The 23,895-nt window shown below is 40.3% G+C and overlaps 1 protein-coding gene across 5 annotated transcripts in view; it reads right to left on the bottom strand.

Annotated features, from left to right (window-relative positions):
* The window catches only part of ptpn13 (protein tyrosine phosphatase non-receptor type 13), a 254,936-nt gene that overhangs the window by 43,106 nt on the left and 187,935 nt on the right, over positions 1–23,895 (bottom strand). For 4 of the 5 annotated variants that reach the window (XM_060825999.1, XM_060825982.1, XM_060825971.1 and 1 more), the window contains 4 exons: positions 19,578–19,788; positions 16,839–16,930; positions 11,361–11,422; positions 10,756–10,911 (listed from right to left, as the gene is read on the bottom strand). In XM_060825999.1, the coding sequence (XP_060681982.1) occupies positions 10,756–10,911; positions 11,361–11,422; positions 16,839–16,930; positions 19,578–19,788 (521 nt within the window). The remainder of the gene's footprint in view (positions 1–10,755; positions 10,912–11,360; positions 11,423–16,838; positions 16,931–19,577; positions 19,789–23,895) is intronic. The other variant, XM_060825992.1, reaches the window with a different exon arrangement.

Here is a 23,895-nt window from a genome sequence, read left to right on the forward strand (position 1 = left end):
GAATGAATAAAAGACAATCAAGAACAAAGATTTAAAAAATATATATATACTTCTTTCACAATGTGAAAAAGAGGAAAGAACCAGAGAGGCATGGGAACACCCCATCTGCAAACTCCCTCGAACCTACACATCACTTCAAAACATACTGGCATTCCTCCACTGTCATTGGATCAAAATTATGGAACTCCCTTTCTAACAGAAATAGGTGTCACTACACCAAATGGCTTGTAGTGGTTCAAGGAAGCAGTTCACCGCACATTCTCATGGTCAGTTAGGGATGGTAAACAATGCTGGCCCAGTCAGCAAAGCATACATTCCCTGAATGAATGAATGAATGAATGAATAAAAGACAATCAAGAACAAAGATTTAAAAAAAATATATATACTTCTTTCACAATGTGAAAAAGAGGAAAGAACCAATGTAGTCTGGGTAACAGGAGCACCTATCACAATCACTTGCATGAAGGATATGCCACTATTACCAATCTCAGAATTTGTAACTTATACTTTTGTCAGTACGCTGCTACAAGGAACTGGTGTGATAGGATTTAGTTCTGAATAACAAGCATGGAAGGCCTAAAAGTACAGGAATATTTGGGATGTTGTAGTTCTGTACTATTCAAAAATAGAAAAGGAAAAAATAATCATAATGAGGTAAAGATGGACCTTTTCCAGATTAAATGAAAGAAAGTTGGCAACAGAATTATAAATCAGTGACAGGAAATAACTGAACTAGAGGTGAAAAGTATACTCAAGCCACAGGAAAGTCCATCAAAACTGGATTGCAAGAATCAAAAAGCAAATTTGATTACATTTGAATTTAAAATCAATTATTTAACAGCCATCCAAGGAGTTCACACATTCTCTTTTTTAAGGAAGGACTGTCACCAAAAAAACCCTGCATTTTAGTTAGCTCATCTTTCTGCTTCACCAGTATCAGCAGAAACATCAAAACTCAATGTATATCAGAACCAATATGAATGGAAACCATCAGTCTTCTTTGCACTATCAACCCATCAAATGACAATACTGGATTGAAATCACTGCCCCTTTTTTGGATATGAAGGATTTGGGACATGTGCAAACTTGTCCTTACCTGCTGTGGCCTATATACAGCTCCAGACCAACAGCAATGTGATTGCCTCTTAACTGCCCTCTGAGATGGCTAACCAAGCCGTTCAATTGTATTGATCACTGAAGTGCCTTAAAAAAGAAATGAGGCTGGACAGGCTACTCACCATAAACCTAGGCACAGGAAACAAAAGCAGCAATATAGCGTTGTTGACCCTGCAAAGTCCTCCTTACTAACATCTAGGTGCTAATGCCAAATATCGGACAGCTGTCTCATAGACCAGTCAAGCAAGAGCCCGATATAGTCATATTCATAGAATCATAGCTTAATGTCCCACCAATACCATCCCTGCATAAGTCCTGGCTGTCTGACAGGACAGACCCAGCAGAAGGTGACAACAAAGTGGCATACTATTGGGAGGGAGTTGCCCTGGGAGTATTCACCATACACTCCAATCTCAATAAGTCTTAAAGTAACAGACTAAGCATCAGCAAAGAAGCCTCCTGATGATTACCACATCCTGCCTCACCCTCGACTGACAAAGCAGTACTCTTCTACATTGAAAACCACTTGGGGAAAGCACAAAGTACAGGAAGGGCACAGAATGCACTCTAAGAGCTGAACTTTAACGTCCATCATCTACAGTAAGTTCACAGTACCATTAGCGACCAAATTGGCTGAGTCCAAAAGGACATAGTTGCTAGACTGGATTTGTGGCAGGTGGTGAGAGAACCAACAAAATGGAAAACATTCTTGATCTCATCCTCACCAATCTGCCTGTGCAGGTAGTATCACTAAGAATGAATATTCCTTATGGAAACCAAGCCTTGTCTTCACATTATGTTGTGTAGCACTATCACCATACCAAATGGGATAGATTTCAAACAGATCTAGCAACTCAAGACAGGGCATCCACGAAGCACTATGGGACATCAACTGCAGCAGAATTGTAGTCCAACACAACCTGTAACCTCATTGTCTGGCATATCCCCCACTCTACCATTGCCATTAAACCAGGGGATCAATTCTGGATCAATGGAGAGTGCAGGAGCCAAGAGCAGAAGCAGACATACCTAAAAACGAGGGTTCAACCTGATAGAAGTGCAAAACTGGACTACTTGTGTGCCAGACAGTATAAGCAGCAAGTAACAGACAGAATTAAGCAATTGCATAACCATGGGATCAGATCTTAGCTCTGCAGTCCAGCCATATTCAAGACATAAATGATGGTAGACAAGTAAACGACTCACTAGAGGAAGAGACTCCAGAAATGACCTGTTTCTTCATCTACAGGTACAGCCAGACATGCTAAGTTTCTCCAGTATTTGTCGTTTCTATTCCCATCCTCGATGAAGAAGAGGCCGAGTACATCAGTGTAACAGAAAAGGCCGGGTTTTTTTGCAAACTACCTCAGCCAGAAGCACCAAATGGATGATTAATTGTGGCCTCCACTGGTAATTCCCAGTATCACAGTTGTCAGTCTTCATCCAATTTGATTCATGCTGTCATGTGGCATGAAATGTGTGAAGGCATTGGTTAGTGCAAAAGCTACGGGCCCTGACAACATTCCAGTAATAGAACTGAAGATGCTTGCTACAGAACTTGCAGCTCCCCCAAATACAGAGGAACCTGGATTGTATGAACGACACGGGTGGAGAGTATTTTGTCCGATAATCAAATGTTCAGATAATTGAATGCCGGATAACACTCTTTATCCAAACATCGGGACCTTGCGATCTTGCCGGATAATCCGAAATTTGAATGATAAAATGCAGAATAAATGAGGTTCCTTTGTACACCACTAGCATCTACATATCATTTAACAAAATTGCCTAGGTATGCCCTATACACAAAACGCAGGATAAATCCAATCTGACCAATTCCCTCCTCATCAATCTACTCTCGATCATCAGCAAAGTAATGGAGGGTGTCATCAACAGTTATCGACCACAGCTAGTTTGGTAACCAGAAGGATCATTCAGTTCTTGACCTCACTGCAGCCTTGGTTCGAACATGGTGCAAAGAGCTGAACTGCAGAGGTGAGGTGCAAATAACTGCCCTTGATATCAAGGCTATATTTGACCAAGTTGGCATCAAGGACACCTACCAAAAGTAGAGGCCACGGGAATCAGGGGAAAATTCACCACTGTTTGGAGCCATATCTGGCACAAAGAAAGATGATTCTGATTGTTGGAAGTTAGTTCCGTCAGTTCCAGGACGTATCTGCAAAAACTCCTCAGGTTAGTTTCTTGGGCCCAACCATATTAATCTGCTTCATCAGTGACCTTCCCTCCATTATAAGCACAGAAGTGGGAATAGTCTTTGATGACTTCACAATGTTCAGCACCTTTGTGACTCCTCACATACTGAAGCAGTCCATGCCCAAATGCAGAAAGGCCTGCACAATATCTAGGTTTAGGCTGACAAGTGGCAAGTAACGTTCATGCTGCACACAGTCAAGCAATAACCATTTCCAAGACAGAATGTAACTATCATCCTCAACAGTCAATGGCATTACAATCACAGACTATCAATATCCTGGGGGGTTACCAGTGACCAGAAACAGAATTAGACTAACTATATAAATACTCTGGCTACAAGAGCAAATGAGGGGCTAGAAATCCTGCTGTGAATAACCCAATCCCCTGACTGCCTGAAGCTCGTCATAGAAACTCGGAGCAGGAGTGGGCCATGCAACCCTTGAGCCTACTCCACCACTCAATATGATCACACCTCATGCTCTATCCCAACACCCTATTTACTCTTACCTTCAAACCTCTTGATGCTTTTAAGAACTAAAAATACATCAATCTGTTTTTGAATATACTTGGTGACCTGGCCTTCACAACCTCCTGTGATGGTGAATGCCAGAGGATGATCATCTTTTGAGTGTGCAAACCTTTCCTAAACAGCCTACCCTGCATCCTGAGGTGATGATTCTTGGTCCTAGACTCCCCAGCCAGGGAAACCATTCTTCCTGCATCGAGTCTATCTAACCCGGTTAGTATTTTATACATTTCAATCAAGTTCCCTTTCATCCTCCTAAACTCCAGTGAATGAGGCTCAGTGGAACTAATCCCTTCTCAGATGGTAGTCTTGCCATTCTGAGTATTAGCTAAGTGAATCTTCATTACTCTCCCTCCATGGCAATTATATCCTCTCTTAGTAGGAAGGCTCAAACAGCACACAATACTCCAGATGCCATTTGTCCAAAGCCCTGCATAACTGCAATAAGACAGCTCTGCTTCTGAACTCAAAATCTTCTTCTAAGGAAGGCCAACATACCATTTGTCTTGTTGCGTATGCCCATTTGCTTTCATTGACTGGTATGCAAGGACACCCAGATCCCTTTGCTTTTCCATATTTCCCAATCCATCAGCATTTCAATAATTTAAATTTGTTTTTCACACCGACTTAACATTTATCCACATTATATTGTATCTGTCATGTGTTTGCCCAGATACTCAACTTGATTAGATCACCCTCAAGATACCTTGCATTCTCCTCCCAACTCACAATCCAACCTTGTTTTCTGTCATCAGCAAACCTGGAAATATTGTATTTAGTTTCCTCATCTAAATCATTTATATGTAGCACGAATAACTGGAGTCTGAGCACTGATCTCTACAGTACATTACTAGTTACCAACTGCTACTTTAAAAAAGACCCATCCTTTTCCACACATTGTTGAGTTTATAGAATGCATAGTAAACACATTTACGCAATTAGATAAAGTTTGACATCAAAATCGGAAGGTTCAGAAGCTTAGTTCAAGACAGCATGATGTTCCGTTCAGAAAGTAGAATGTCTTCTCCTTGCAGGGGAATCAAGGCTGTTCAGGGAAATCAGTCATCCCAGCAGATGTGGTTTCTAGCCTCTGGAGTTTCCAAGCCTGGAGAGTTTGGATTGAAATTTTCAAGTTGCTGAAATGGAGAAAGCTTGGGCCTTCACAATTGTGAAAGGTCCGTGAAATCAGATCCAGAAAGGAATAGCAAAATTGCATCCACAGCTCAAATACAAGAAACACTTGAAGGTTTAAAGAGGATAAAACAGAAGTTACATGTCTCTTGGATTCAGTCTCTGATGGATGACTTTGGGCAACAGGTTGAAACTTTTGTTTTTGATGTTCATGTTAAGATTTTTCTGATATTCATAGTTGTGTTTGTGAGATTTGTTATAACCAAAGTGGACATCTCGTCACATATTAAAAGCCTGGAATCCATTTTAAATCTCATATTAGTGTCTGCTTGTGAAGTTTGTATGTTCCCAGGTTCAGTGAGGGGGCTGACCTTGCAGCTGTACTGGCACCTGATAGTGTGCTCTTTCCCAGTATGGGAATGCCCTTCTTTTACAAGAATCTATTTTAATACTAACACTTGCTTATCAGCTACTAACTAGCACTGTCCAGACACTAAATGACTGAGGCTAGTGACTGGGCAAAGCACCCATTTACTCATTATACTACAATTACGTTTGCTAATTGTTAAATGATTGTAACCTATATAATCACACAACTCTCTGTATCTCATCGGAGTGACTTGTGACCATTAGGTCGACTTGTCTCTCTGCGTGAATTCACGAATAAACAGTCAATAACACATGGTTTCTGTGGCACGATTCATTTTCTTTAATTTGGACTGTTGTGAGTGAGTCATCCTCTGCATAATTCTTTTCTATCCCCACCAGTTAGTTTATTTCTTCTTTTGCATAATTAACATATGTTCTGCAGCCTCATGTGACTAAGTACCAAGTTAACCAACTGCAAAAATTAAACACATGATTGATCGAACCAGCCTTCCTTCTGGGATCTGATTTGTCTCGTATTACCATCAACTAGGATCATTTTTCCAAGAAGAAACACAATGTCATAGACAGAAATTATATTTGAAGAACCAGGACTGAGTACAAGAGAAGATGAGACAAATAGCAGCTAACCATTCCAAATGCATAAAGTCTGGTGAAACAGGAAAATTCAAGAAGTAAAATTTAAGGAATAATTTATTTTAATGGCGAATTTAAATCGGAAATCTAGTCTGTTCTTTAATTTAGCAATTAACTGCAAGTTACTCTAGTTTAATTGTAGCTTTAAACCATGAACTTACATATATTAAGCTAAACATGGTTAATTAGATAGTTCCAGAAGACTCTGAATTAGGGGTCATTAAAGGAGGGGTCCTTCAGTGTGGCTTTGTCACATTAGACAAAAGAGGGAGGGGCTGATTAGTCCCTCTTACACTTTCATTGGTGAGTAGGTTTCCTCGTTAATCTCCAGGTAAAGAAAGAAAGGGGAGTGGGGGAAGAGAAGGAGGGACAGAGACTTGACCTTGTCCAACAGTAAGAGCTACTTGTTCCATGTGGTTGAGGAAAAGGACTGTAGGGATGACAGACAAACTGATCACTGCACTGTGGTACAGGAGACCACTCAAGTGTGGAGAACAAAAAGAAAAGTGGTATTGGTGGGGGTGGAGCTTAAGGTGAAGGAACCACGAGGGGGCAGTGACCATAATATGACAAAACTCAGCCTGCAGTTTGAGAGGGAGAAGCTGGAATCAGATTAATGGCTTTGTGGTTGAGTAAAATTAACTACAACGAAGTGAGGGATGAACTGGCCAGAGTTGACTGGAAGGAGCACCTAGCAATGAAGCAGCAATGGCAGGAGTTTCTGGGGGCAGCAGAAATTCATCCCAAGGAGGAAGAAACATAGTAAGGGGAGAATGAGGCATCTATGGCTGACAAGGGAAGTCAGGGACAGCAAAAAAGCAAAAGAAAAAGCAATAATGATGAATAGTGGGAAGCCAGAGGATTGGGAAACCATCAAAACCAGCACAGGATAACTAGAAAAGCAACAAGGAAGTAGAAGATGAAAGGAGAAGAAGAATAAATTAGCATATAATATAAAAGAAAACTGCAAGAGGAACTGAATAGATACTTTGCATCAGTTTTCACAATGGAAGACACCAGTAGCATACACCAGTTGCAACAGAACTAGAAGAAAATCGGGGGGGCAGAGGGGACTGTAGTGGCCATCACTAAGGAGGTTTTGTGGAGTCGAAAGTCTGAAGATTATAATTCACCAGGAGTAGATGAACTACACCCCAGGGTTCTGAAGGAGATAGCCGAGAAGATTATAGAGGCATTGCTGGTGATCCTTTAGGAATCACAGAGTCAGGGAGGGTTCAAGAAGACTTGAAAATGGTTAATGCAATATCCCTGTTTCAGAAAGGAAACAAGCAGTATACAGGAAATTGTAGACTGGTTAGTGGGACTTCAGTTGTTGGTAAGATTTCAGAGTCCATTATTAAGGGTAAGATTGCAGAGTACTTGAATCTGTTGAGTTGGCTTGGCTTTATCAAGGGGAGGTCATGCCTGACAAATCTGTTAGTATTCTTTGAGGAGGTAACAGCAAGTTAGATAAAGGAACATTGGTGGAGGTGATCTATTTGGATTTCCAGAAGGCCTTTGACAAGGTGCTGCACAGGACGCTGCTAAATAAGATAAGAGTCCATGGTGTTAATGCCAAGTATTAGCATGGGAAGAGGATTAGCTGACTGTCAGAAGGCAGAGTGTGAGGATAAAGGGGTGTTTTTGAGGATGGCAGGGACAGCAGTGTTCAGGAAACAGAGGGGGTGCAGAAGGATTTGGACAGCCTAGGAGAGTGTGCAAAGTGGCAGGTGGAATACAATGTGGGAAAGTGTGAGGTTACGCACTTTGGTTTTCTAAATGGAGAAAGCTTCAGAAATCTAAAGCACAAAATAACGTATAAGTCCTAGTTCAGGATTCTCTTTAGGTTAACTTGCAGGTTCAGCTGGTATTTGCAAAGGTAACTGCAATGTTAGCATTAGAGGGAAGGCTGTGCTGTTCTCGTTGTTCTATTATAGGAAGGATATTATTAAACTGAAGGGGATTCAGAAAAGATCTACCAGGGTGCTGCTGGGAATGGAGGGTTTGATATATAAAGATAGACTGGAAAGACTAAGACTTTTTCCACTGGAGCATGGAGATTGAGGGTGATTTTATTGAGGTTTATAAAATCATAAGGGATACAGATGAGGTGCATCTCAAGGATTGCTTCCCTAGGGTTGAGGAGTTCAAAACTGGGGCATATTTTTTAAGGCAAGAGGAGAAAGATTTAAAAAGAACATGAGGGGTAATTTATTTTTTTAAACATGTGTTCATGTGTGGAATAAACTGCCAGAGGAAGTGTACAGTTATAACGTTTAAATGACATTTGGGTAATGTAATGAATAGGAAAGATCTGGAAGGATATGGGCCAAATACAGACAGGTGGATTAGTTTAGTTTGGGAACATGATCAGCATGGACTTGTTGGACTGAAGGGTCTCTTTCCATTTGTATGACTTTGTGACAAGAACAGGGATGCACTTCAGAGGCTGTATCAGGCTCAGTTCTGATCACATTTGGGAGATATTGTGAACAATTTTGAGCCCTGTATCGAAAGATGGTTGTGCTGCCTTCGAGGGGTTCTAGAGGACGTTCACAAGAATGACCTTGGGAATGAAGAGCTTGTCATATCAGCAGCAGTGAGGAGTCTGGGTCTGCACTTGATGGAGTTTAGGAAGATTGGGAGGAGGCAATCTCATTGGAACTTACAGAATACTGAGAGGCCTAGATATTGTCCATGTGAAGAAGATATTATCAAAAGCAGGAGAATCTAGGACTGGAGGGCACAGCCTCAGGGTAAAAGGACAACCCTTTAGATCTGAGATGAGGAGGAATCTTTTCGGTCAGAGGATGATGAATCTGTCGAACACATTGCTGCAGAAGGCCAAGACTCTGATTGTTTTCATGATAGATAGAAAGGTTCTTGATTAGTAAGGGGATCAAGAGACATGGGGGGGAAGGCAGGAGAACAGGTTCAACACATCAGCCGTGACTGTATGGCGGAGCAGACTCAAAAGGGCTGAATGGTTTAATTTTATTCCTATATCCTATGGTCTTAGGATATTAACTGCAAAAACCTAATCAAGGGTTAGCGCCACTGGAGATGAAGATAGCAAGCTTATATTGGTGAGTCAGAATGCGGCAGAGACAACTTTGCACTGCTTTAGATTTTATGGAGAAACTTATTTTGGGATAGTAAAAATAGTTTTATTTTTATGAAAATCAATCTTCACTAAGAATCTAGTGACATTTAAGGTATAAAAAGTCACTAGGGTTTGATGGCTTACTTTCAGGATCCTGAGGGATCTGAAGGGAGAAAACAGCAAAATGTCTGACTATAATTTTCTAAAGGTGTTTTGTGCCAGAGAACCAGATAGTAGTAAGTTTGGAAGACCTAATTTTTGAAAAAAGCAGTAAGCCAATACATTATAGCTGGATAGTCTTCATTTGTGGTCTCCTTCCTATCGGAAAGATGTTGTGAAACTTGAAGGGTTCTGAAAAGATTTACAAGGATGTTGCCAGGGTTGGAGGATTTGAGCTATAGGGAGAGGCTGAACAGGCTGGGGCTGTTTTCCCTGGAGCAGAGGCGGAGGGGTAACCTTACAGGAGGTTTACAAAATTATGAGCTGCATGGATAGGGCAAATAGGCAAAGTCTTTTCCCTGGGGTCAGGGAGTCCAGAACGAGAGGGCATAGCTTTAGGGTGAGAGGGAAAGATATAAGAAACCTAAGGGACAACTTTTTCACACAGAGGGTGGCACTTGCATGGAATGAGCTGCCAGAGGAAGTGGTGGAGGTTGGTACAATTGCAACGTTTAAGAGGCATTTGGATGGGTACATGAATAGAAAAGGTTTGGAGGAATATGGGCCGGGTGCTGGCAGGTGGGGCTAGATTGGGTTGGGATATCTGGTCGGCATGGAAGGGTTGGACCGAAGGGACTGTTTCCATGCTGTACATCTCTATTGGGAAGCTAATGTAGTTCCTGGCATGAGCAATAAACACTTACAGAAGTATGAATTGCAATGCTTGATTGCCCTGCTTTGAAATGGTACGCCCAGAATCAGAAGCAATCTTTAATTGTGGTCCATTAAATGTTCGTACAAGTTCAACATTAGCTTCTTCCTTTTACATTCTATAGAATTCTTGGTTTTATATTTAAGGGCAGACAACATAGAAACAAGCAGCTAATACTGATCCTGTAAAAAATATTTATTTTGTCATATTTGAAGCATTATATGCAGCTAAGGCATTTCTTTAGAAGGGAAGACCTTAAAAGCAACAGGAAAGACTGTAGTTCAGATTCATTGAGATATTACCAGAGATTGATGCATTATGTGCTGATGGCTATGAAGAGAGACTCCAGAAATTGGGATTTCTTGCTGAAGCCAAGATTATCAATGGAGTTGTTACACGCTTACAAAATTATGGAGGATTTGTGAGTGATAAATAGTTAATTTGTTTTATCTTGTTATTGGTTCATGAACCAATGGAAATATCAATAATTTAGCTAAATAATTTAATTATGATAATTGCAAAAAAATGGAGGTTATAAAGTAAAAGCTTTTGACAAAGATTGTCAAAATATTTACTTTTCTCCATAAACTTTTTGTGAAACAAAGTACATAATTGATTTAGAAAGAAATGGATGGATACTTAAAAAAGCAAAATACTATACACACAGGAAAGAAAGAGGGTGCAATTGTCTTTGTGAAAAAAAACATGCCAGATGGTGGACATTACTTTTGCATTGTAATCCTCTTTGATTTGATGCAATTAACTTGCCTTAAGTAACTGGTCACCAACTTGCAACCTTCCATCCACATCAGCTGCACCACCAGGATGAACACTCTTTACAAAAGAACCATTTTCGCCACCCACTAAGGAGAACCCTAATCCTCCTGTGATAGGCTTCTGTAGCTCAAAGTGTATCACATTATTCTATGGAGAGAGAAATAATGGCACTGAATTTCCCTATGCAACTGTGACTGCAATTTAAAACAATTAACTGTATGAGGAAAAACTTTAGGGATAAGTTTCTATAAAATTGCAGTTCTTTTGTTTCTGTTTGTTGAGTTTTGATGTTCTCGTAACACTAGTGCAAATTAATTTCTCAGAGATCAGCATTTGAAAGTATAATCAGTGACCAAAATTCTTATTTTGTCTTCACTACATTGTAAGAAACACATTTCATGCAATCTCATGTCAAATTTCTTGTGTTTCTAATAATATTCACAAAGAATTGGATGGTCCATAGCAAAACATGTATTAAAAAAACTTCATTGTCAAAAATTATTTGTTAGCCAATTTTTGCAAATAATTTAAACAGTTTAATTTCTGCAAAAGTAGTTCCTCCAATTATTGTACATTGTGATAAAATATAATCTTACCTCTGGTACCTCTAAAGAAGATACTTGATCACATTCATTTTGTTTGTTTCCATATATATCTCCTGTAGACAGAAAATGATACTTGGAAACCTGGTATGATGTTTGCAACTATTTAAAACATATCCAAATTTTCAGTAAAATTACATTTGATTAATTAATAGCATCTCAGCAAATCTATTCTCTAGATCTAGCTTCAGTTCATCTGAAATTAGACTCGGAACAAAAATTAGTTAAAGCAATATACGAAAAACCTCCTTGCCTTATTCTAAATCTTCAGAAACACCTCTTCATTCAAAACACAATTAGCATTTTCTCTTGCATCATGTTCAGCTCTGTGATAGTCCTAGGAAACTTAAAATTCTCATCTTAATGTACATATTGACCAGTTTGCAGCAAAGTGCCCAGCCTTCTGGACAACAACACCGTACAACCCTGTCATGGCAGCTGTTGCAAGAGTATCGACACAGATAACACCATTTCACACAGGGACACCTCCCACTATGTTTGCGTTGAGCATACATGTGACTTGGCTAATGTTGTCTTATCTCATACGCTGCAGGCAAGATATTTTGGCGAGACTGAGCAGAGGCTACGACAATGGATGAATGGACACTGCGCAACAATCACCAGGCAGGAGTGTTCTCTCCCAGTCGGGGAAACTTCAGTGGTCCAGGACCTTCAGGTGACCATCCTCCAAGGTGGACTTTGGGACAAGCAACTACGCAGGGTGGGTGAGCAAAAGCTGATAGCAAAGTTCGATACCGATAGGAATGGCCTCAACTGGGACCTTGGATTCATGTCACAGTACAGGTGACCACACTGCATCTCACACACACACACACACACACACACACACACACACACACACACACACACACACACACACACACACACACACACACACACACACACACACACACACACACACCAAAGCTTACACAGATGCAGACTATCATGTATATCCACACACTCACGTGCACACATAAATTTATGGGTAAATTTGCATTTGCAGAATTACTGCACAAATTACTTGCTCAAAAACTGCACGAATCCATGTAAAACACTGTAAAACTATGTAGAGGGCTTGTCAGTCCGAACCAACATTGGGACAGACAGACTTCACACCTATTGTTAGAAAATCGGAGCTATCTTGAGAATGTAATTTTTGGGATTTACATATTAAAGAACAGAAACCAGCATATCCCATTCCAAAAGATGAAAGATTCGATCTAAGATTTTTTAATGCATCACAACTCCATGACTCCTTTGGCTGTGAATTCTGTGATCATGATCTTATTCTACACAACCACCTGATGAAGGAACAGTGCTTCCAAATAAACCTGTCAGACTATAACCTGATGTTGGGTGATTTTTAAAATTGAGGAAAGGCCACTTTACCAAAATTTGACAGGAGCTGGGGAATGTAGATTAGAAACAGCTGTTGAAGGTAAATCCACATTTGATCTGCATTTCAAAGGGAGGACAGGACTGACATGTCCCTGCGAAAATGAGGGATAGAAATGGCAAGATTAGGGAAGTATGAATAACAGGTGAAATTGTGAGACTAGCTAAGAGGAAAAAGGAAGCATATATAAGGTCTAGGTGACTGAAAACAGAAGAAAGAAGCTTTGGATGAATATCGGAAAAACAGGACCAATCTGAAACAAGAAATTGAGAGGGCTACAAGGGGTCATGAAATATCTTCAGCAAACAGGGTTAAGGAAAATCCCAAAGCCTTTTATTCATGTAGAAGCAGCAAGAGGGTAAGTGGAGAAAGGGTTGGCCCACTCAAGGGACAAAAGAGGAAAGGTATGTGTGGAGTCAGAGAAAATGTGTGAGATTCTTAACAAGTCTTCGCATCGGTATTCACCGAGGAGGGGGACAGGATGGATGTTGAGGTTAGGGATAGATGTTTGATTACTCCAGGTCTGGTTGGCATAAGGAGGGAGGAAGTATTCTAAAAGGCATTAAGGTGAACAAATTCCCAGGTCCGGATGGGATCTACCCCAGGTTATTGAGGGAAGCAAGAGAGGAAACAGCTGTGACCTTAACAGATATCTTTGCAGCATCCTTGAACACAAGTGAGATCCTGGAGGACTGGAGAATTTCTAATGTCCACTTGTTTAAGAAGGGTAGCAGAGACAATCCAGATAATTACAGACCGGTGAGCCTGACCTCAGTGGTAGGGAAATTGCTGGAGAAGATGATGAAGGATAGGATCTATTCCCATTTGGAAGAAAATGGGCTTATCAGTGATAGGCAGCATGGTTTTGTGCTGGGAGGTCAGGTTTTACCAATTTAATAGAATTCTTTGAGGAAGTGACAAAGATGATTGATGAGGGAAGGGTTGTAGATATTACATACATGGACATCAGGGAGGTGTTTGATAAGGGTCTCCATGGTAGATGATGAAGAAAGAGGTGGCAACGCAGGTCACTAGAGTGGTCAAGAAGGCATACGGCAAACTTCCTGTTTGTCCTATGTAGTGTTTTGTGCAGTCCTTGAATGGGATTTTGTACACTACGTTGGTTTTGCTCCTGCTGGGTATCGGGTCCTTTGTCCTGGTGACAAAACACTACATAGGACATACAGGAAGACAGCTAACAACCCGAATCCATGAACATCAACTGGCCACGAAACAACACGACCAGCTATCCCTAGTAGTCATACACTCAGATGACAAACAACACGAATTCGATTGGGACAACACCACTATTTATAGGGCAGGCCAAACAGAGAACAGCCAGGGAATTCCTAGAAGCATGGCACTCATCCACGAATTCTATCAACAGACACATTTAACTAGACCCTACATACCGACCACTGCAGTGGACAGCAACTGACAACCGGAAGTGGCAGATTCAAACCAGTATAAATGCCGGAGGAATCAGCACAGAAGCGCTTCACAGGAGGCTCCCAAGCACTGAAGATGTCACCTAGAAAGAGGACGAAACGTTTGCAACAAAAACTCCCAGCTCGGCGAACAGAACCACAACAACAAGCACCCGAGCTACAAATCTTCTCACAAATTTTGATTCTGTTAACTTGCTTGACTATTTTCTGCAGCTGTTCATGGCGATTTAAAGAGCTATGCATCTGAACTCCCAATTCGCATTGGACATCCACTGTATTTAACCACATATATTCTAAAATTGCTTGTGAACAGTATTAAGTATATCTTTGAGCACCCGCCACTGCTCCTCAGTTGTTTTACCTATTAGCAGACCTTCTTAGTTTACTGTAGACAGTTTCTGCCTCATTCCATTTAAAGTCTGCCTTACTTAAATCCAAAATCTTAGGATCAAATCTTTGCTTAGCTCTTACAAACACTACATGAAACTCAATCATGTTATGATAATTATTTGACAAATGTTCACGAGCAACTAGGTCACTGAATAAATCATGTTCATTGCTCATTACTAGACCCAATGTTACTTGACCCTTGTTATACCCAAGACATATTGTCATAAGAAACTATTCTGGACACACTCTAGAAATTCACAAACTTTTTGGCAGGTGCTTGTCTGTCTCTTCCAGTCAATGTTAAGATTGAAGTGCCCCATTAATACTGCTCTGCCTCTGCTACATAGTTACCTAATTTCAGCTGCTACCAGATGGTTTATATATGACACTTATTATGGTTTTCATTCCTTTATAGTTCCGCAGTTCCACCCATAAAGTCTCCATTTGGTACTCTTCCCCTCTTTACATCCTCCCTGACCACAGAAATGATTCTGTTTCTAATCAGTATAGCCACCACATTCCCTCTGCTGTTGTCTCTATCCCTCCTGTAAACCTCATAACCTGGTATGTTTTAATTTCTGGTCCTGACCATTCCGCAGTCATGTCTTCATAATGGCTACTGTATTATAGTTTCCAATTTCAATCTGTGACTACAGTGCAGTTAATTTGTTCCTTACACTCAGCGCATTTGTATAACTACCTCTAATTTTGGCTGTGCACTCTATCCTGTCCTTCAGCATCTTTAAATGATTCCTTTAGGGAAGGAAATCTGCCATTCTTACCTGCTCTGGTTTACACGTGACCCCAAATCCACAGCAATGTGGTTGTCTCTTAATTGCCCTTGTAACTGGTCTCAACAGCCAATCAGTTCAAAGGTTATTAAGGCTGACAACAAAATGCAAACCTTGCCAGCACAAGCCCACAGCACCCCCAGTAGAAAAAGACCCTCTGAAATCCTTGTATTGTTTGTGTAGTAAGAGGAAATGTTGCTGAAACTGATTGTCTTCCTGTATCTATATTGGACAAGCACTCACATACTTCTCTTTGGGCTTGCATTACATGCAACTCTTTACTACCCAACCAAAAGTTATCCTCTAAGTATCCTGGTTCTACCAGCATTAATGTGCAAGCTTTGGCAATGATTAGTCACTCAAAATGCAACCTATAGCAGGAGTAAGAAGTTGTAATCTTGAGGGGGAGTTGGTGTAGTAACATACTGTGCTTTCACCTCCTGCATTCAGCCTCAACTTAACTGAAGGGTAGCTTATTTAATTCAGAAGCTTTCAGGAAAGTGGAGTTGAGAATTTTCAGATAACCCATGATCTTACTAAAGGTGGAGTTGACTCAATGCGCTGAATGGCCTACTTCCACTCCTATGGCTTAGAAGCACCGATGTATATAATCCATATCAAAGATTTAATGCAGTAATTCTTTATCAAAGTTGCTATCCTTTGGGATGTTAAGCCATTATCCTGTGTAAATGCTTGAGTTGAGTAAAGGGTCTAAAAACACTATTCGACAAGAAGGAAGGGATTTCTCCTGATGAACTTACCAAAATTCCATTCGAAACCAGCCCCACCAAAATTATGTCATTGGCCTTGCATAGCACTAATCAGATGTTCAAAAATATATGGAATACATTACATGTATAGATTTTTGGTAGGATAGTATCTTTAACAATGATAGCAATCATTCAGGATATGCTTTATTTCACTACTGGAATACCAGTGGTAGGAGAGAATATTCCTCTCAAGATTAATTGCAGCAACACAAAAAAGATCCTTCAACAACATTTCCCAAAATAATGACCTCTAGAATCCAGAAAGACAAAGATAACAGGCATTTGGGGACTGGCAATTTGCCCTCCAACCCATGCAATACCAATATTTGGAAATGTATCATTGCTCCTTCAGTGTTGTTGGGTCAAAATCCTGTAACTCCCTTCCAAATGGTACTGTGGTTGCACCTATATCAAATGGCTGGTAGCAGTTCAAGAAGGAGCTCACCATTACGTTCTTAAGGGCAACGAATGTTACCCTCAACATCAATGGTAACATCACACAAATGAACCTGAGTTTCAAAGTAATATTATTCCTTCCAAAAGTGTTGCTATCCTTCCATTGCTAAGTATCTATTAATCAGTGTGGTTTATATTAACTAGCAACTGAACACAAATTTGGAATTTTAAAAATAAAAAACCCAAAGAAGTTTAAACATATTTCATTTAAAACATACCATTAACTTCAACAGATTCATTAAGTTTTAAGCACTTGTCATTGCTCTGAACAGAACACTCCATTGCTTTTGCAAATACAGGCTCTCCATCTCTGCAAAATAAAATTAAGCAACATCCTTAAAATTAAGCGAAGCAAAAACTGGAGAAAATTATTTACAAAAGAAACATTCATCTTACTTCATGTATCATCACCTTTACTTAAAATCCAATCATTTTTTTCTTGGTGTTAACTAACATGGCATAGCAAAAGTATATTTACTACATACTTGCTACAACAAATATATAATTCTGCAGTAAATTTAACTCAGACAAAATTACTGTCAGTGAAGGATGTTTTTTGGGGGTAGATATAGTCCCTTCACAGATGTAATTGACACAGATACAGTATCGTGACATACTTCGGTTGCAACCTATTCCATTTATTAGAGAGTGAAATCTCAAAAATTCAACATCACTTTTATTTTCCCTTTTCCTAATTTCTGAGAAAATCTAAATTTCATGATGTAAGACAGGCATGCATTGAAAATACATACATATGCTGGGTTGGGGGTATAGGGTGGGGGAAGAACATACCAGGCCACCCACCAAACCCGAAATTCCAACAGGGTGCCAACTTTCATGTGCCAACCACCTCAACTTTGGCTCCTCCCTGATGACTGTGTGACAATTGGGAGACCAGCAGTATCTACTTTGGGGTGGGGGATGGGAGGAACTGTTGGTGGGGAAGTCAGCAATCACACAACCTTTATGGTCATTTCAGGAAAACATTCAGGTCATTTGTGGTTCTGAGTTAGAATGCAAAAGAGAAGATTTTGGTTCAGCTGCTAATATGCACGTCTTCTGATTTTAACCTTCTTTTGTAAAGACTACTTTTTTCGTGTATTTTTTAAAGAAGTTACGGGTTGGAAAAAGAGCTATATTAAAACCAGTGTTTAAAAGGGTTACTGTATGTTTGTAAGCAAGTAACCTAACACCCATGTAGTGTAGTGGACAAGCAACTATTTGGACAATCAGTGACTGAAGTCCGAGTTGCAGATGCTATGTAGCTGATGGATTTACAAATGCAGCTTTTATTGGCATTAGGAATATGATTGGTCTGTGGACCAGTTATAAATGGCAGAGAACTTTTGCCTGCCAAAAACAGTGCAATTAGTTCTCAATTAACTGAACAACTTGGAACTAGTAACAATTTCGAGAGATAGACAGTGAGATATATTCAGTTCTTCCCCAGCTCGGGAGTGGTTCCTCTATTCTTTGCAGTTAAAACTAACTTTAAACTTGAAGTAAACTAATTTCTCTCTCAAAGAGTTATTGCAGGTGGCAACTTTTAACTGATCTTTCATACATGAACTGGCCACCTTGTGTCTCTTATCAACCAATGGAAGCCTCTAAAGAAAGATGACTGAAGTAAAGTGCTGACCAATATAAGAGTCATAAGGATCAGCTCAATAACATAACCTGGAAATGTCTTTTCAGTTTCTCCTCTCTACCAATGACTTATTTTTACCCCATTTGTCTGTCTGTGTATATACAAGGGCAAGGTTCTAAAGAGGATGAGAGTTTCAATTAATAGTGCTACATGCTGACAGTTTATAACTGGTTACCTGTAGCCAGAGTCAAATTACTTGCAGGAAAGACCAATTCTTGTTCAGTATTGAAACCTGGTCTGTGCTTTCCATCAGCCTTGGACTGAAAGTCAGGTAATAGGGAACTTTGCAAACTTTATGAAATCTTTAATTTTTGTGACCCCTTTGGAAATAGTAGGGATCAATTTCTAGCCCCTCAACCTAGTGAATACTAATACATTGCAGTCTATCATTTGGAGTATTGAGATGTGGGAATCACAGACAGGATGGCACTGGTACCTCACTGTGCTAGGTTTGATTTCACTCTCGGGAGTGTCTGAGTGGAATTTGCACATTCTCCCCTTGTCTATGATTGTATGAGCACAGACACAATAGACCAAATAGTCTATTCTGTAAACCTCTGGTATGTAGGTGTCTTGAACTTTTGGTAAAGGCAGCTGTGGCCTGGTGTAGGAAAAGAGGACGAAAGTGACAGTGAGGAATGGGAAAGAAGGCAGCAAAAAGCAGACGAAATTCATAGACCAATCTTAGGAGACGTAAAAGTAGAAAATACTTTTGCTCCTTTTTCAGGTACAGTTGGAATAGCTCTCTTGACAGCCAGAAGTTTAACACCAATCAATAGCTTTCGGAGTGCTGCTCCTTCATTAGGTGATTGGAAACTTGCCCTTGCACATACACAGGCAGACAAATTGGGTAAAAATAAGTAATTGACAGAGAGGAGAAACGGAAACTTGATCTGTCTTTTCAATTTCCAACCACCTGTTGAAGGAGCAGCACTCTGAAAACTAGAGCTTCCAATTAAACCTGTTGGATTATAACCTGGTATTGTGTGATTTTTAACTTTGTACACCCCAGTCCAACACCGGCATCTCCAGGTCATGAACACCAATAACAACAGCATAGGAGAAAATGGATGCAATGAAAGCTTTTACAGGAAGTAATTATTTTGTCTAACATCATGCACAATTTTTGAAACAGTTCCAGAGATATAAAGTAGTAATATACAATCACTCAAAAGAAACTGTACACTACACGGTGCTAATTAGCAGAATTAAAGTAACAGAGAACTGTGAAATTACTGCTATACATTTTGCAATGTCATACTATGAAACGAAAGGACAAATCATACAATGTAAACAGCCTGTATGATACCTTGTGACTTTTAAAGTAACAGTAGGACCTGCATTTTGAAGAGTTCTCCTTGCCTCATTTGTTGTCATTCCGTGTGTGCTAACACCATTAATATGATGGATAATATCCAATGGTTGCAGACTACCTTCTTTATCAGCAACTGAACCTGGACTAATGTCACTGATATAGATTGATTGGCATGCAGTATCACTGCCTCCTGCCACAGATAAGCCTGTATAAACGAGAAGCTTCATTTAGTTATAGTTCAACATTAGGAAATAGTAAACTCTTTAATTCATTATAAACTATAATAATCTACATTCTGCAGAACACATTTTCATCATGAATTCAATTTTCCTGAAAAAAAGATATTGAGAGTAACTATTACTGTGCCAAAATGGAAAATGTGCAACAGTAAATTATACATCCTCAAGTATGTTCACTTCAATTAAAATAAAAATTACTCTCTAATGTGCAAAGTTCTTGGCATATAATCTTTCAAAAAAAATCATCAAAACTGTAATCCAACTTTTTAACATCATAAAATCCAGGATAATATTTAGACTAGTTCTTTGAAATAAATTCTGATCCATTTCAAAACTGATATATCATTACTAACTACATGCCAGCGCAAACATAATTCAATGTCTAAATTAGTATGTGCAGCCATTTCATGGGATAAATTGATGCTGGCACCTCATTAAAAAGGCAAGAGATGTGAAAGTACTCGGCAATAGTGACCCCCTTCATGGGAGCTAGTAGCAGGCAAGAGAGAGAAATCCTATGACTCTGATGCTAATGAACGGCACCTCATGCCATTTGAACAACAGGTACATTTGAATGCAAACAACAAGAAATGCTTCTGGTGGAAGCACTAAAAGACTACCACTTAGGTTTACTAATGTAGACACTGAGCAGGAGGTGGGGGTTCCTTCTGCTGTTGGAAAAGAAAATTCTCCAGAGGCGCATCCACTGCCAGTGGAAAGAAATTGTACACGAGCTCAATGCCCAACTTTTCGCTCAAAGGATACGGTTGAAACGTTACACAAATTTGTAGAATGGTCAAGGATAAGAATATTGCCTTTATATTTGCTGACAGGTCCAAGATCTCTACTAACATTATAGTTCTCCACTCTCTTTTACATTTCTCCAATTAATACATCATATTGCCCCACACCATCACTGCCTTCCCACATTTGCCAGTTGTTTAAATTCATTTCTTTTTTAAGTGCCTTCTAACAGCACAAATATAAGCAGTAAACACACACACACTGACTTATATTTGTTGTGAAGTGAATGAAATTTGGATGGCTGGACAGAAGCAAGATAACCAGACGCAACGGTAAAGGTCGTGATAAAAATGAATGCAGAAATATTGGTATAAGAGACTGGAGAGATTGTTTGAATGAAGCACTCTGATAAGCTTTCTGAAAATTCTCACAGGGCACTGGTGATTGATGCTGCATCTACTTTTCATGTTTGCTCAGTTGGAGGAAGAGTTGGTTGTCCATCAGGACAAAGCCGTGGTCCACAGAGACACCAACAATATATATATAGGAAGAGAGATGGGGACTTAAGGCAGAAATTCAGGGAGCTAGGGTGGAAGCTTAGAGCTAGGACAAACAGAATTGTTACCTCTGGTTTGTTGCCCATGCCACGTGCTAGTGAGGCGAGGAATAGGGAGAGAGAGGAGTTGAACATGTAGTTACAGGGATAGTGCAGGAGAGGGGGTTTTGGACACCTGGATAATTGGGCCTCTTTCTGCAGCAGGTGAGACCTCTATAAACAGGATGATCTTGACCTGAACCAGAGGGGTACTAATATCCTGGGGAGGAAATTTGTTAATGCTCTTCGGGTGGGTTTAAACTAATTCACAGGGGGATGGGAACGGAAAATGTAGTTTGAGTACAGAGGAGGTTAAGAGTAGGGAGGTCCGAAATAAGGTTTTAGGGTCGCAAGAGGGCACCGGCAAGCAAAATGTTGGTTTGAAGTGTGTCTATTTCAATGCCAGGAGCATCCGGAATAAGGTGGGTGAACTTGCAACATGGGCCGGGACCATTTCAGAGACATGGGTAGCGCAGGACAGGAATGGTTGTTACAGGTTCTGGGATTTAGATGTTTCAGTAAGAACAGAGAAGCTGGTAAAAGAGGTAGGGGTATGGCAGTATTATGGCTGCAGAAAAGATGTTTGAGGACTGAGGTAGTATGGGCTGAGATTAGAAACAGAAACGGAGAGGTCACCCAGTTGGGAGTTTTCCATACGTCTCCAAATAGTTCCAGAGATTTAGAGGAAAGGAGAGCAAAAATGATTCTCGATAGGAGTGAGAGTGACAGGGTAGTTGTTATGGGGGACATCAGCTTCCCAAATATTGACCGGGAATACTATAGTTCAAGTACTTTAGATGGGACAGTTTTTGTCCAATGTGTGCAAGAGGGTTTTCTGACACAGTATGTAGACAGGGCAACAATGGTGAGGGCCACATTAGATTTGGTACAGGGAAATGAACCCTGGTGTTAGATTTGGAGGTAGGTGAGCACTTTGGCGATAGTGACCACAATTCAGTTATGTTTACTTTAGCGATGGAAAGGGATAGGTATACATCAGAGGGCAAGAGCTCCGGCTGGGGGGAGAGGCAATTACGCTGCGATTAGACAAGATTTTGGATGCTTAGGATAAGGAAGGAAACTGCAGGGGATGGGCACAATAGAAATGTGGAGCTTATTCAAGGAACAGCTACTGTGGTGTCCTTGATAAGTATATCCCTGTCAAACAGGGAGGAAGCTGTCGAGTGCAGAAACTGTGGTTTACTAATGAAGTTGAATCTCTCGTCAAGAGGAAGAAGACAACTTATGTTAAAATGAAATGTAAAGGCTCAGTAGGGTGATTGAAGGTTACAAGGTAGCCAGCAAAGACCTAAAGAGAGAGCTAAGACGAGCAAGGAAGGAACATGAGAAGTTGTTGGTGGATAGGATCAGGAAAAACTCTAAAGCTTTCTATAGGTATATAAGGGATAAAAGAATGACTAGAGTATGATTAGGGCCAATCAAGGACAGTAGTGGGAAGCTGTGCGTGGAATCAGAGGAGATAGGGGAAGTGCTAAATAAATGTTTTTTGTCAGTACTCACACTAGAAAATGACAAAGTTATCGAGGAGAATACGGAGGAACAGGCAACTACACTAGATGGATTGAGATTGACTAGGAAATGGTGTTAGAAATTCTGAAAAGTGTGGAAATAGATAAATCCTTTGGGCCAGATGGGATTTATCCGAGGATTCTCTGGGAAGCCAGAGAAGAGATTGCCGAGCTTTCAGCTTTGATCTTTATGACGTCATTAGTACCAGAAGACTGGAGGATAGCAAATGTTGTTCCATTGTTCAAAAATGGGGAGTAGAGACAACCCTGATAATTATAGACTAGGGAGCCTTATTTCGGTTGTGGGTTAAGTGTTGGAAAAGGTTATAAGAGATAGGAGTTATAATAATTGATAGGAATAAATTGATTAGGGATAGTCAACATGGCTTTGTGAATGATAGGTCATGCCTCACAAAATTTGAGTTCTTTGAGAAGGTGACCAAACAGGTGGATGAGGATAAAGCCATTGATTTGGTGTATTTGGATTTCAGTAAAATGTTTGATAAGGTTCCCCATGGTAGGCTACTGCTCAAAATATGGAGGCATGGGATAGAGGGCAATTTAGTGGTTTGGATCAGAGATTGGCCAGCTGAAAGAAGGCAGAGGGTGGTGGTTGATGGAAAATGTTCACCCTGGAGTTCAGTTACTAGTGGTGTACTGCAGGGATCTGTTTTGGGTCCACTGCTGTTTATCATTTTTATAAACGACCTGAATGGGGACGTAGAAGGATGGGTAACTTTGCGGACGAACACTAAGGCCGGTACAGTTGTGGATAGTGATGAAGAATGTTGTAGGTTAGAGAGAGACATAGATAAGCTGCAGAGCTGGGCTGAGAGGTGGCAAATGGAGTTTAATGCAGAGAAGTGTGAGGTGATTTAGTTTGGAAGGAGTAACAGGAATGCAGAGTACTGGGCAAATGATAAGATTCTTGGTTGTGTAGATGAGCAGAGATACCTCGGCGTCCTTTTACATAGATCCTTCAAAGTTGCCATCCAGGTTGGTAGGGCTATTAAGAAGGCATACGGTGTGTTAGTTTTTATTAACAAAGGGATCGAGATTCGGAACAATGAAGTCATGCTCCAGCTGTACAAAACTCTAGTGCAGCCACACTTGGAGTACTGCAAACAGTTCTGGTCACTGCATTACATGAAGGATATGGAAGCTTTCAAAAGGGTTTAGAGGAGATTTATTAGGATGTTGCCTGC

Source organism: Hemiscyllium ocellatum, chromosome 1 (assembly GCF_020745735.1).
Source record: "Hemiscyllium ocellatum isolate sHemOce1 chromosome 1, sHemOce1.pat.X.cur, whole genome shotgun sequence".
NCBI lineage: Eukaryota > Metazoa > Chordata > Chondrichthyes > Orectolobiformes > Hemiscylliidae > Hemiscyllium > Hemiscyllium ocellatum.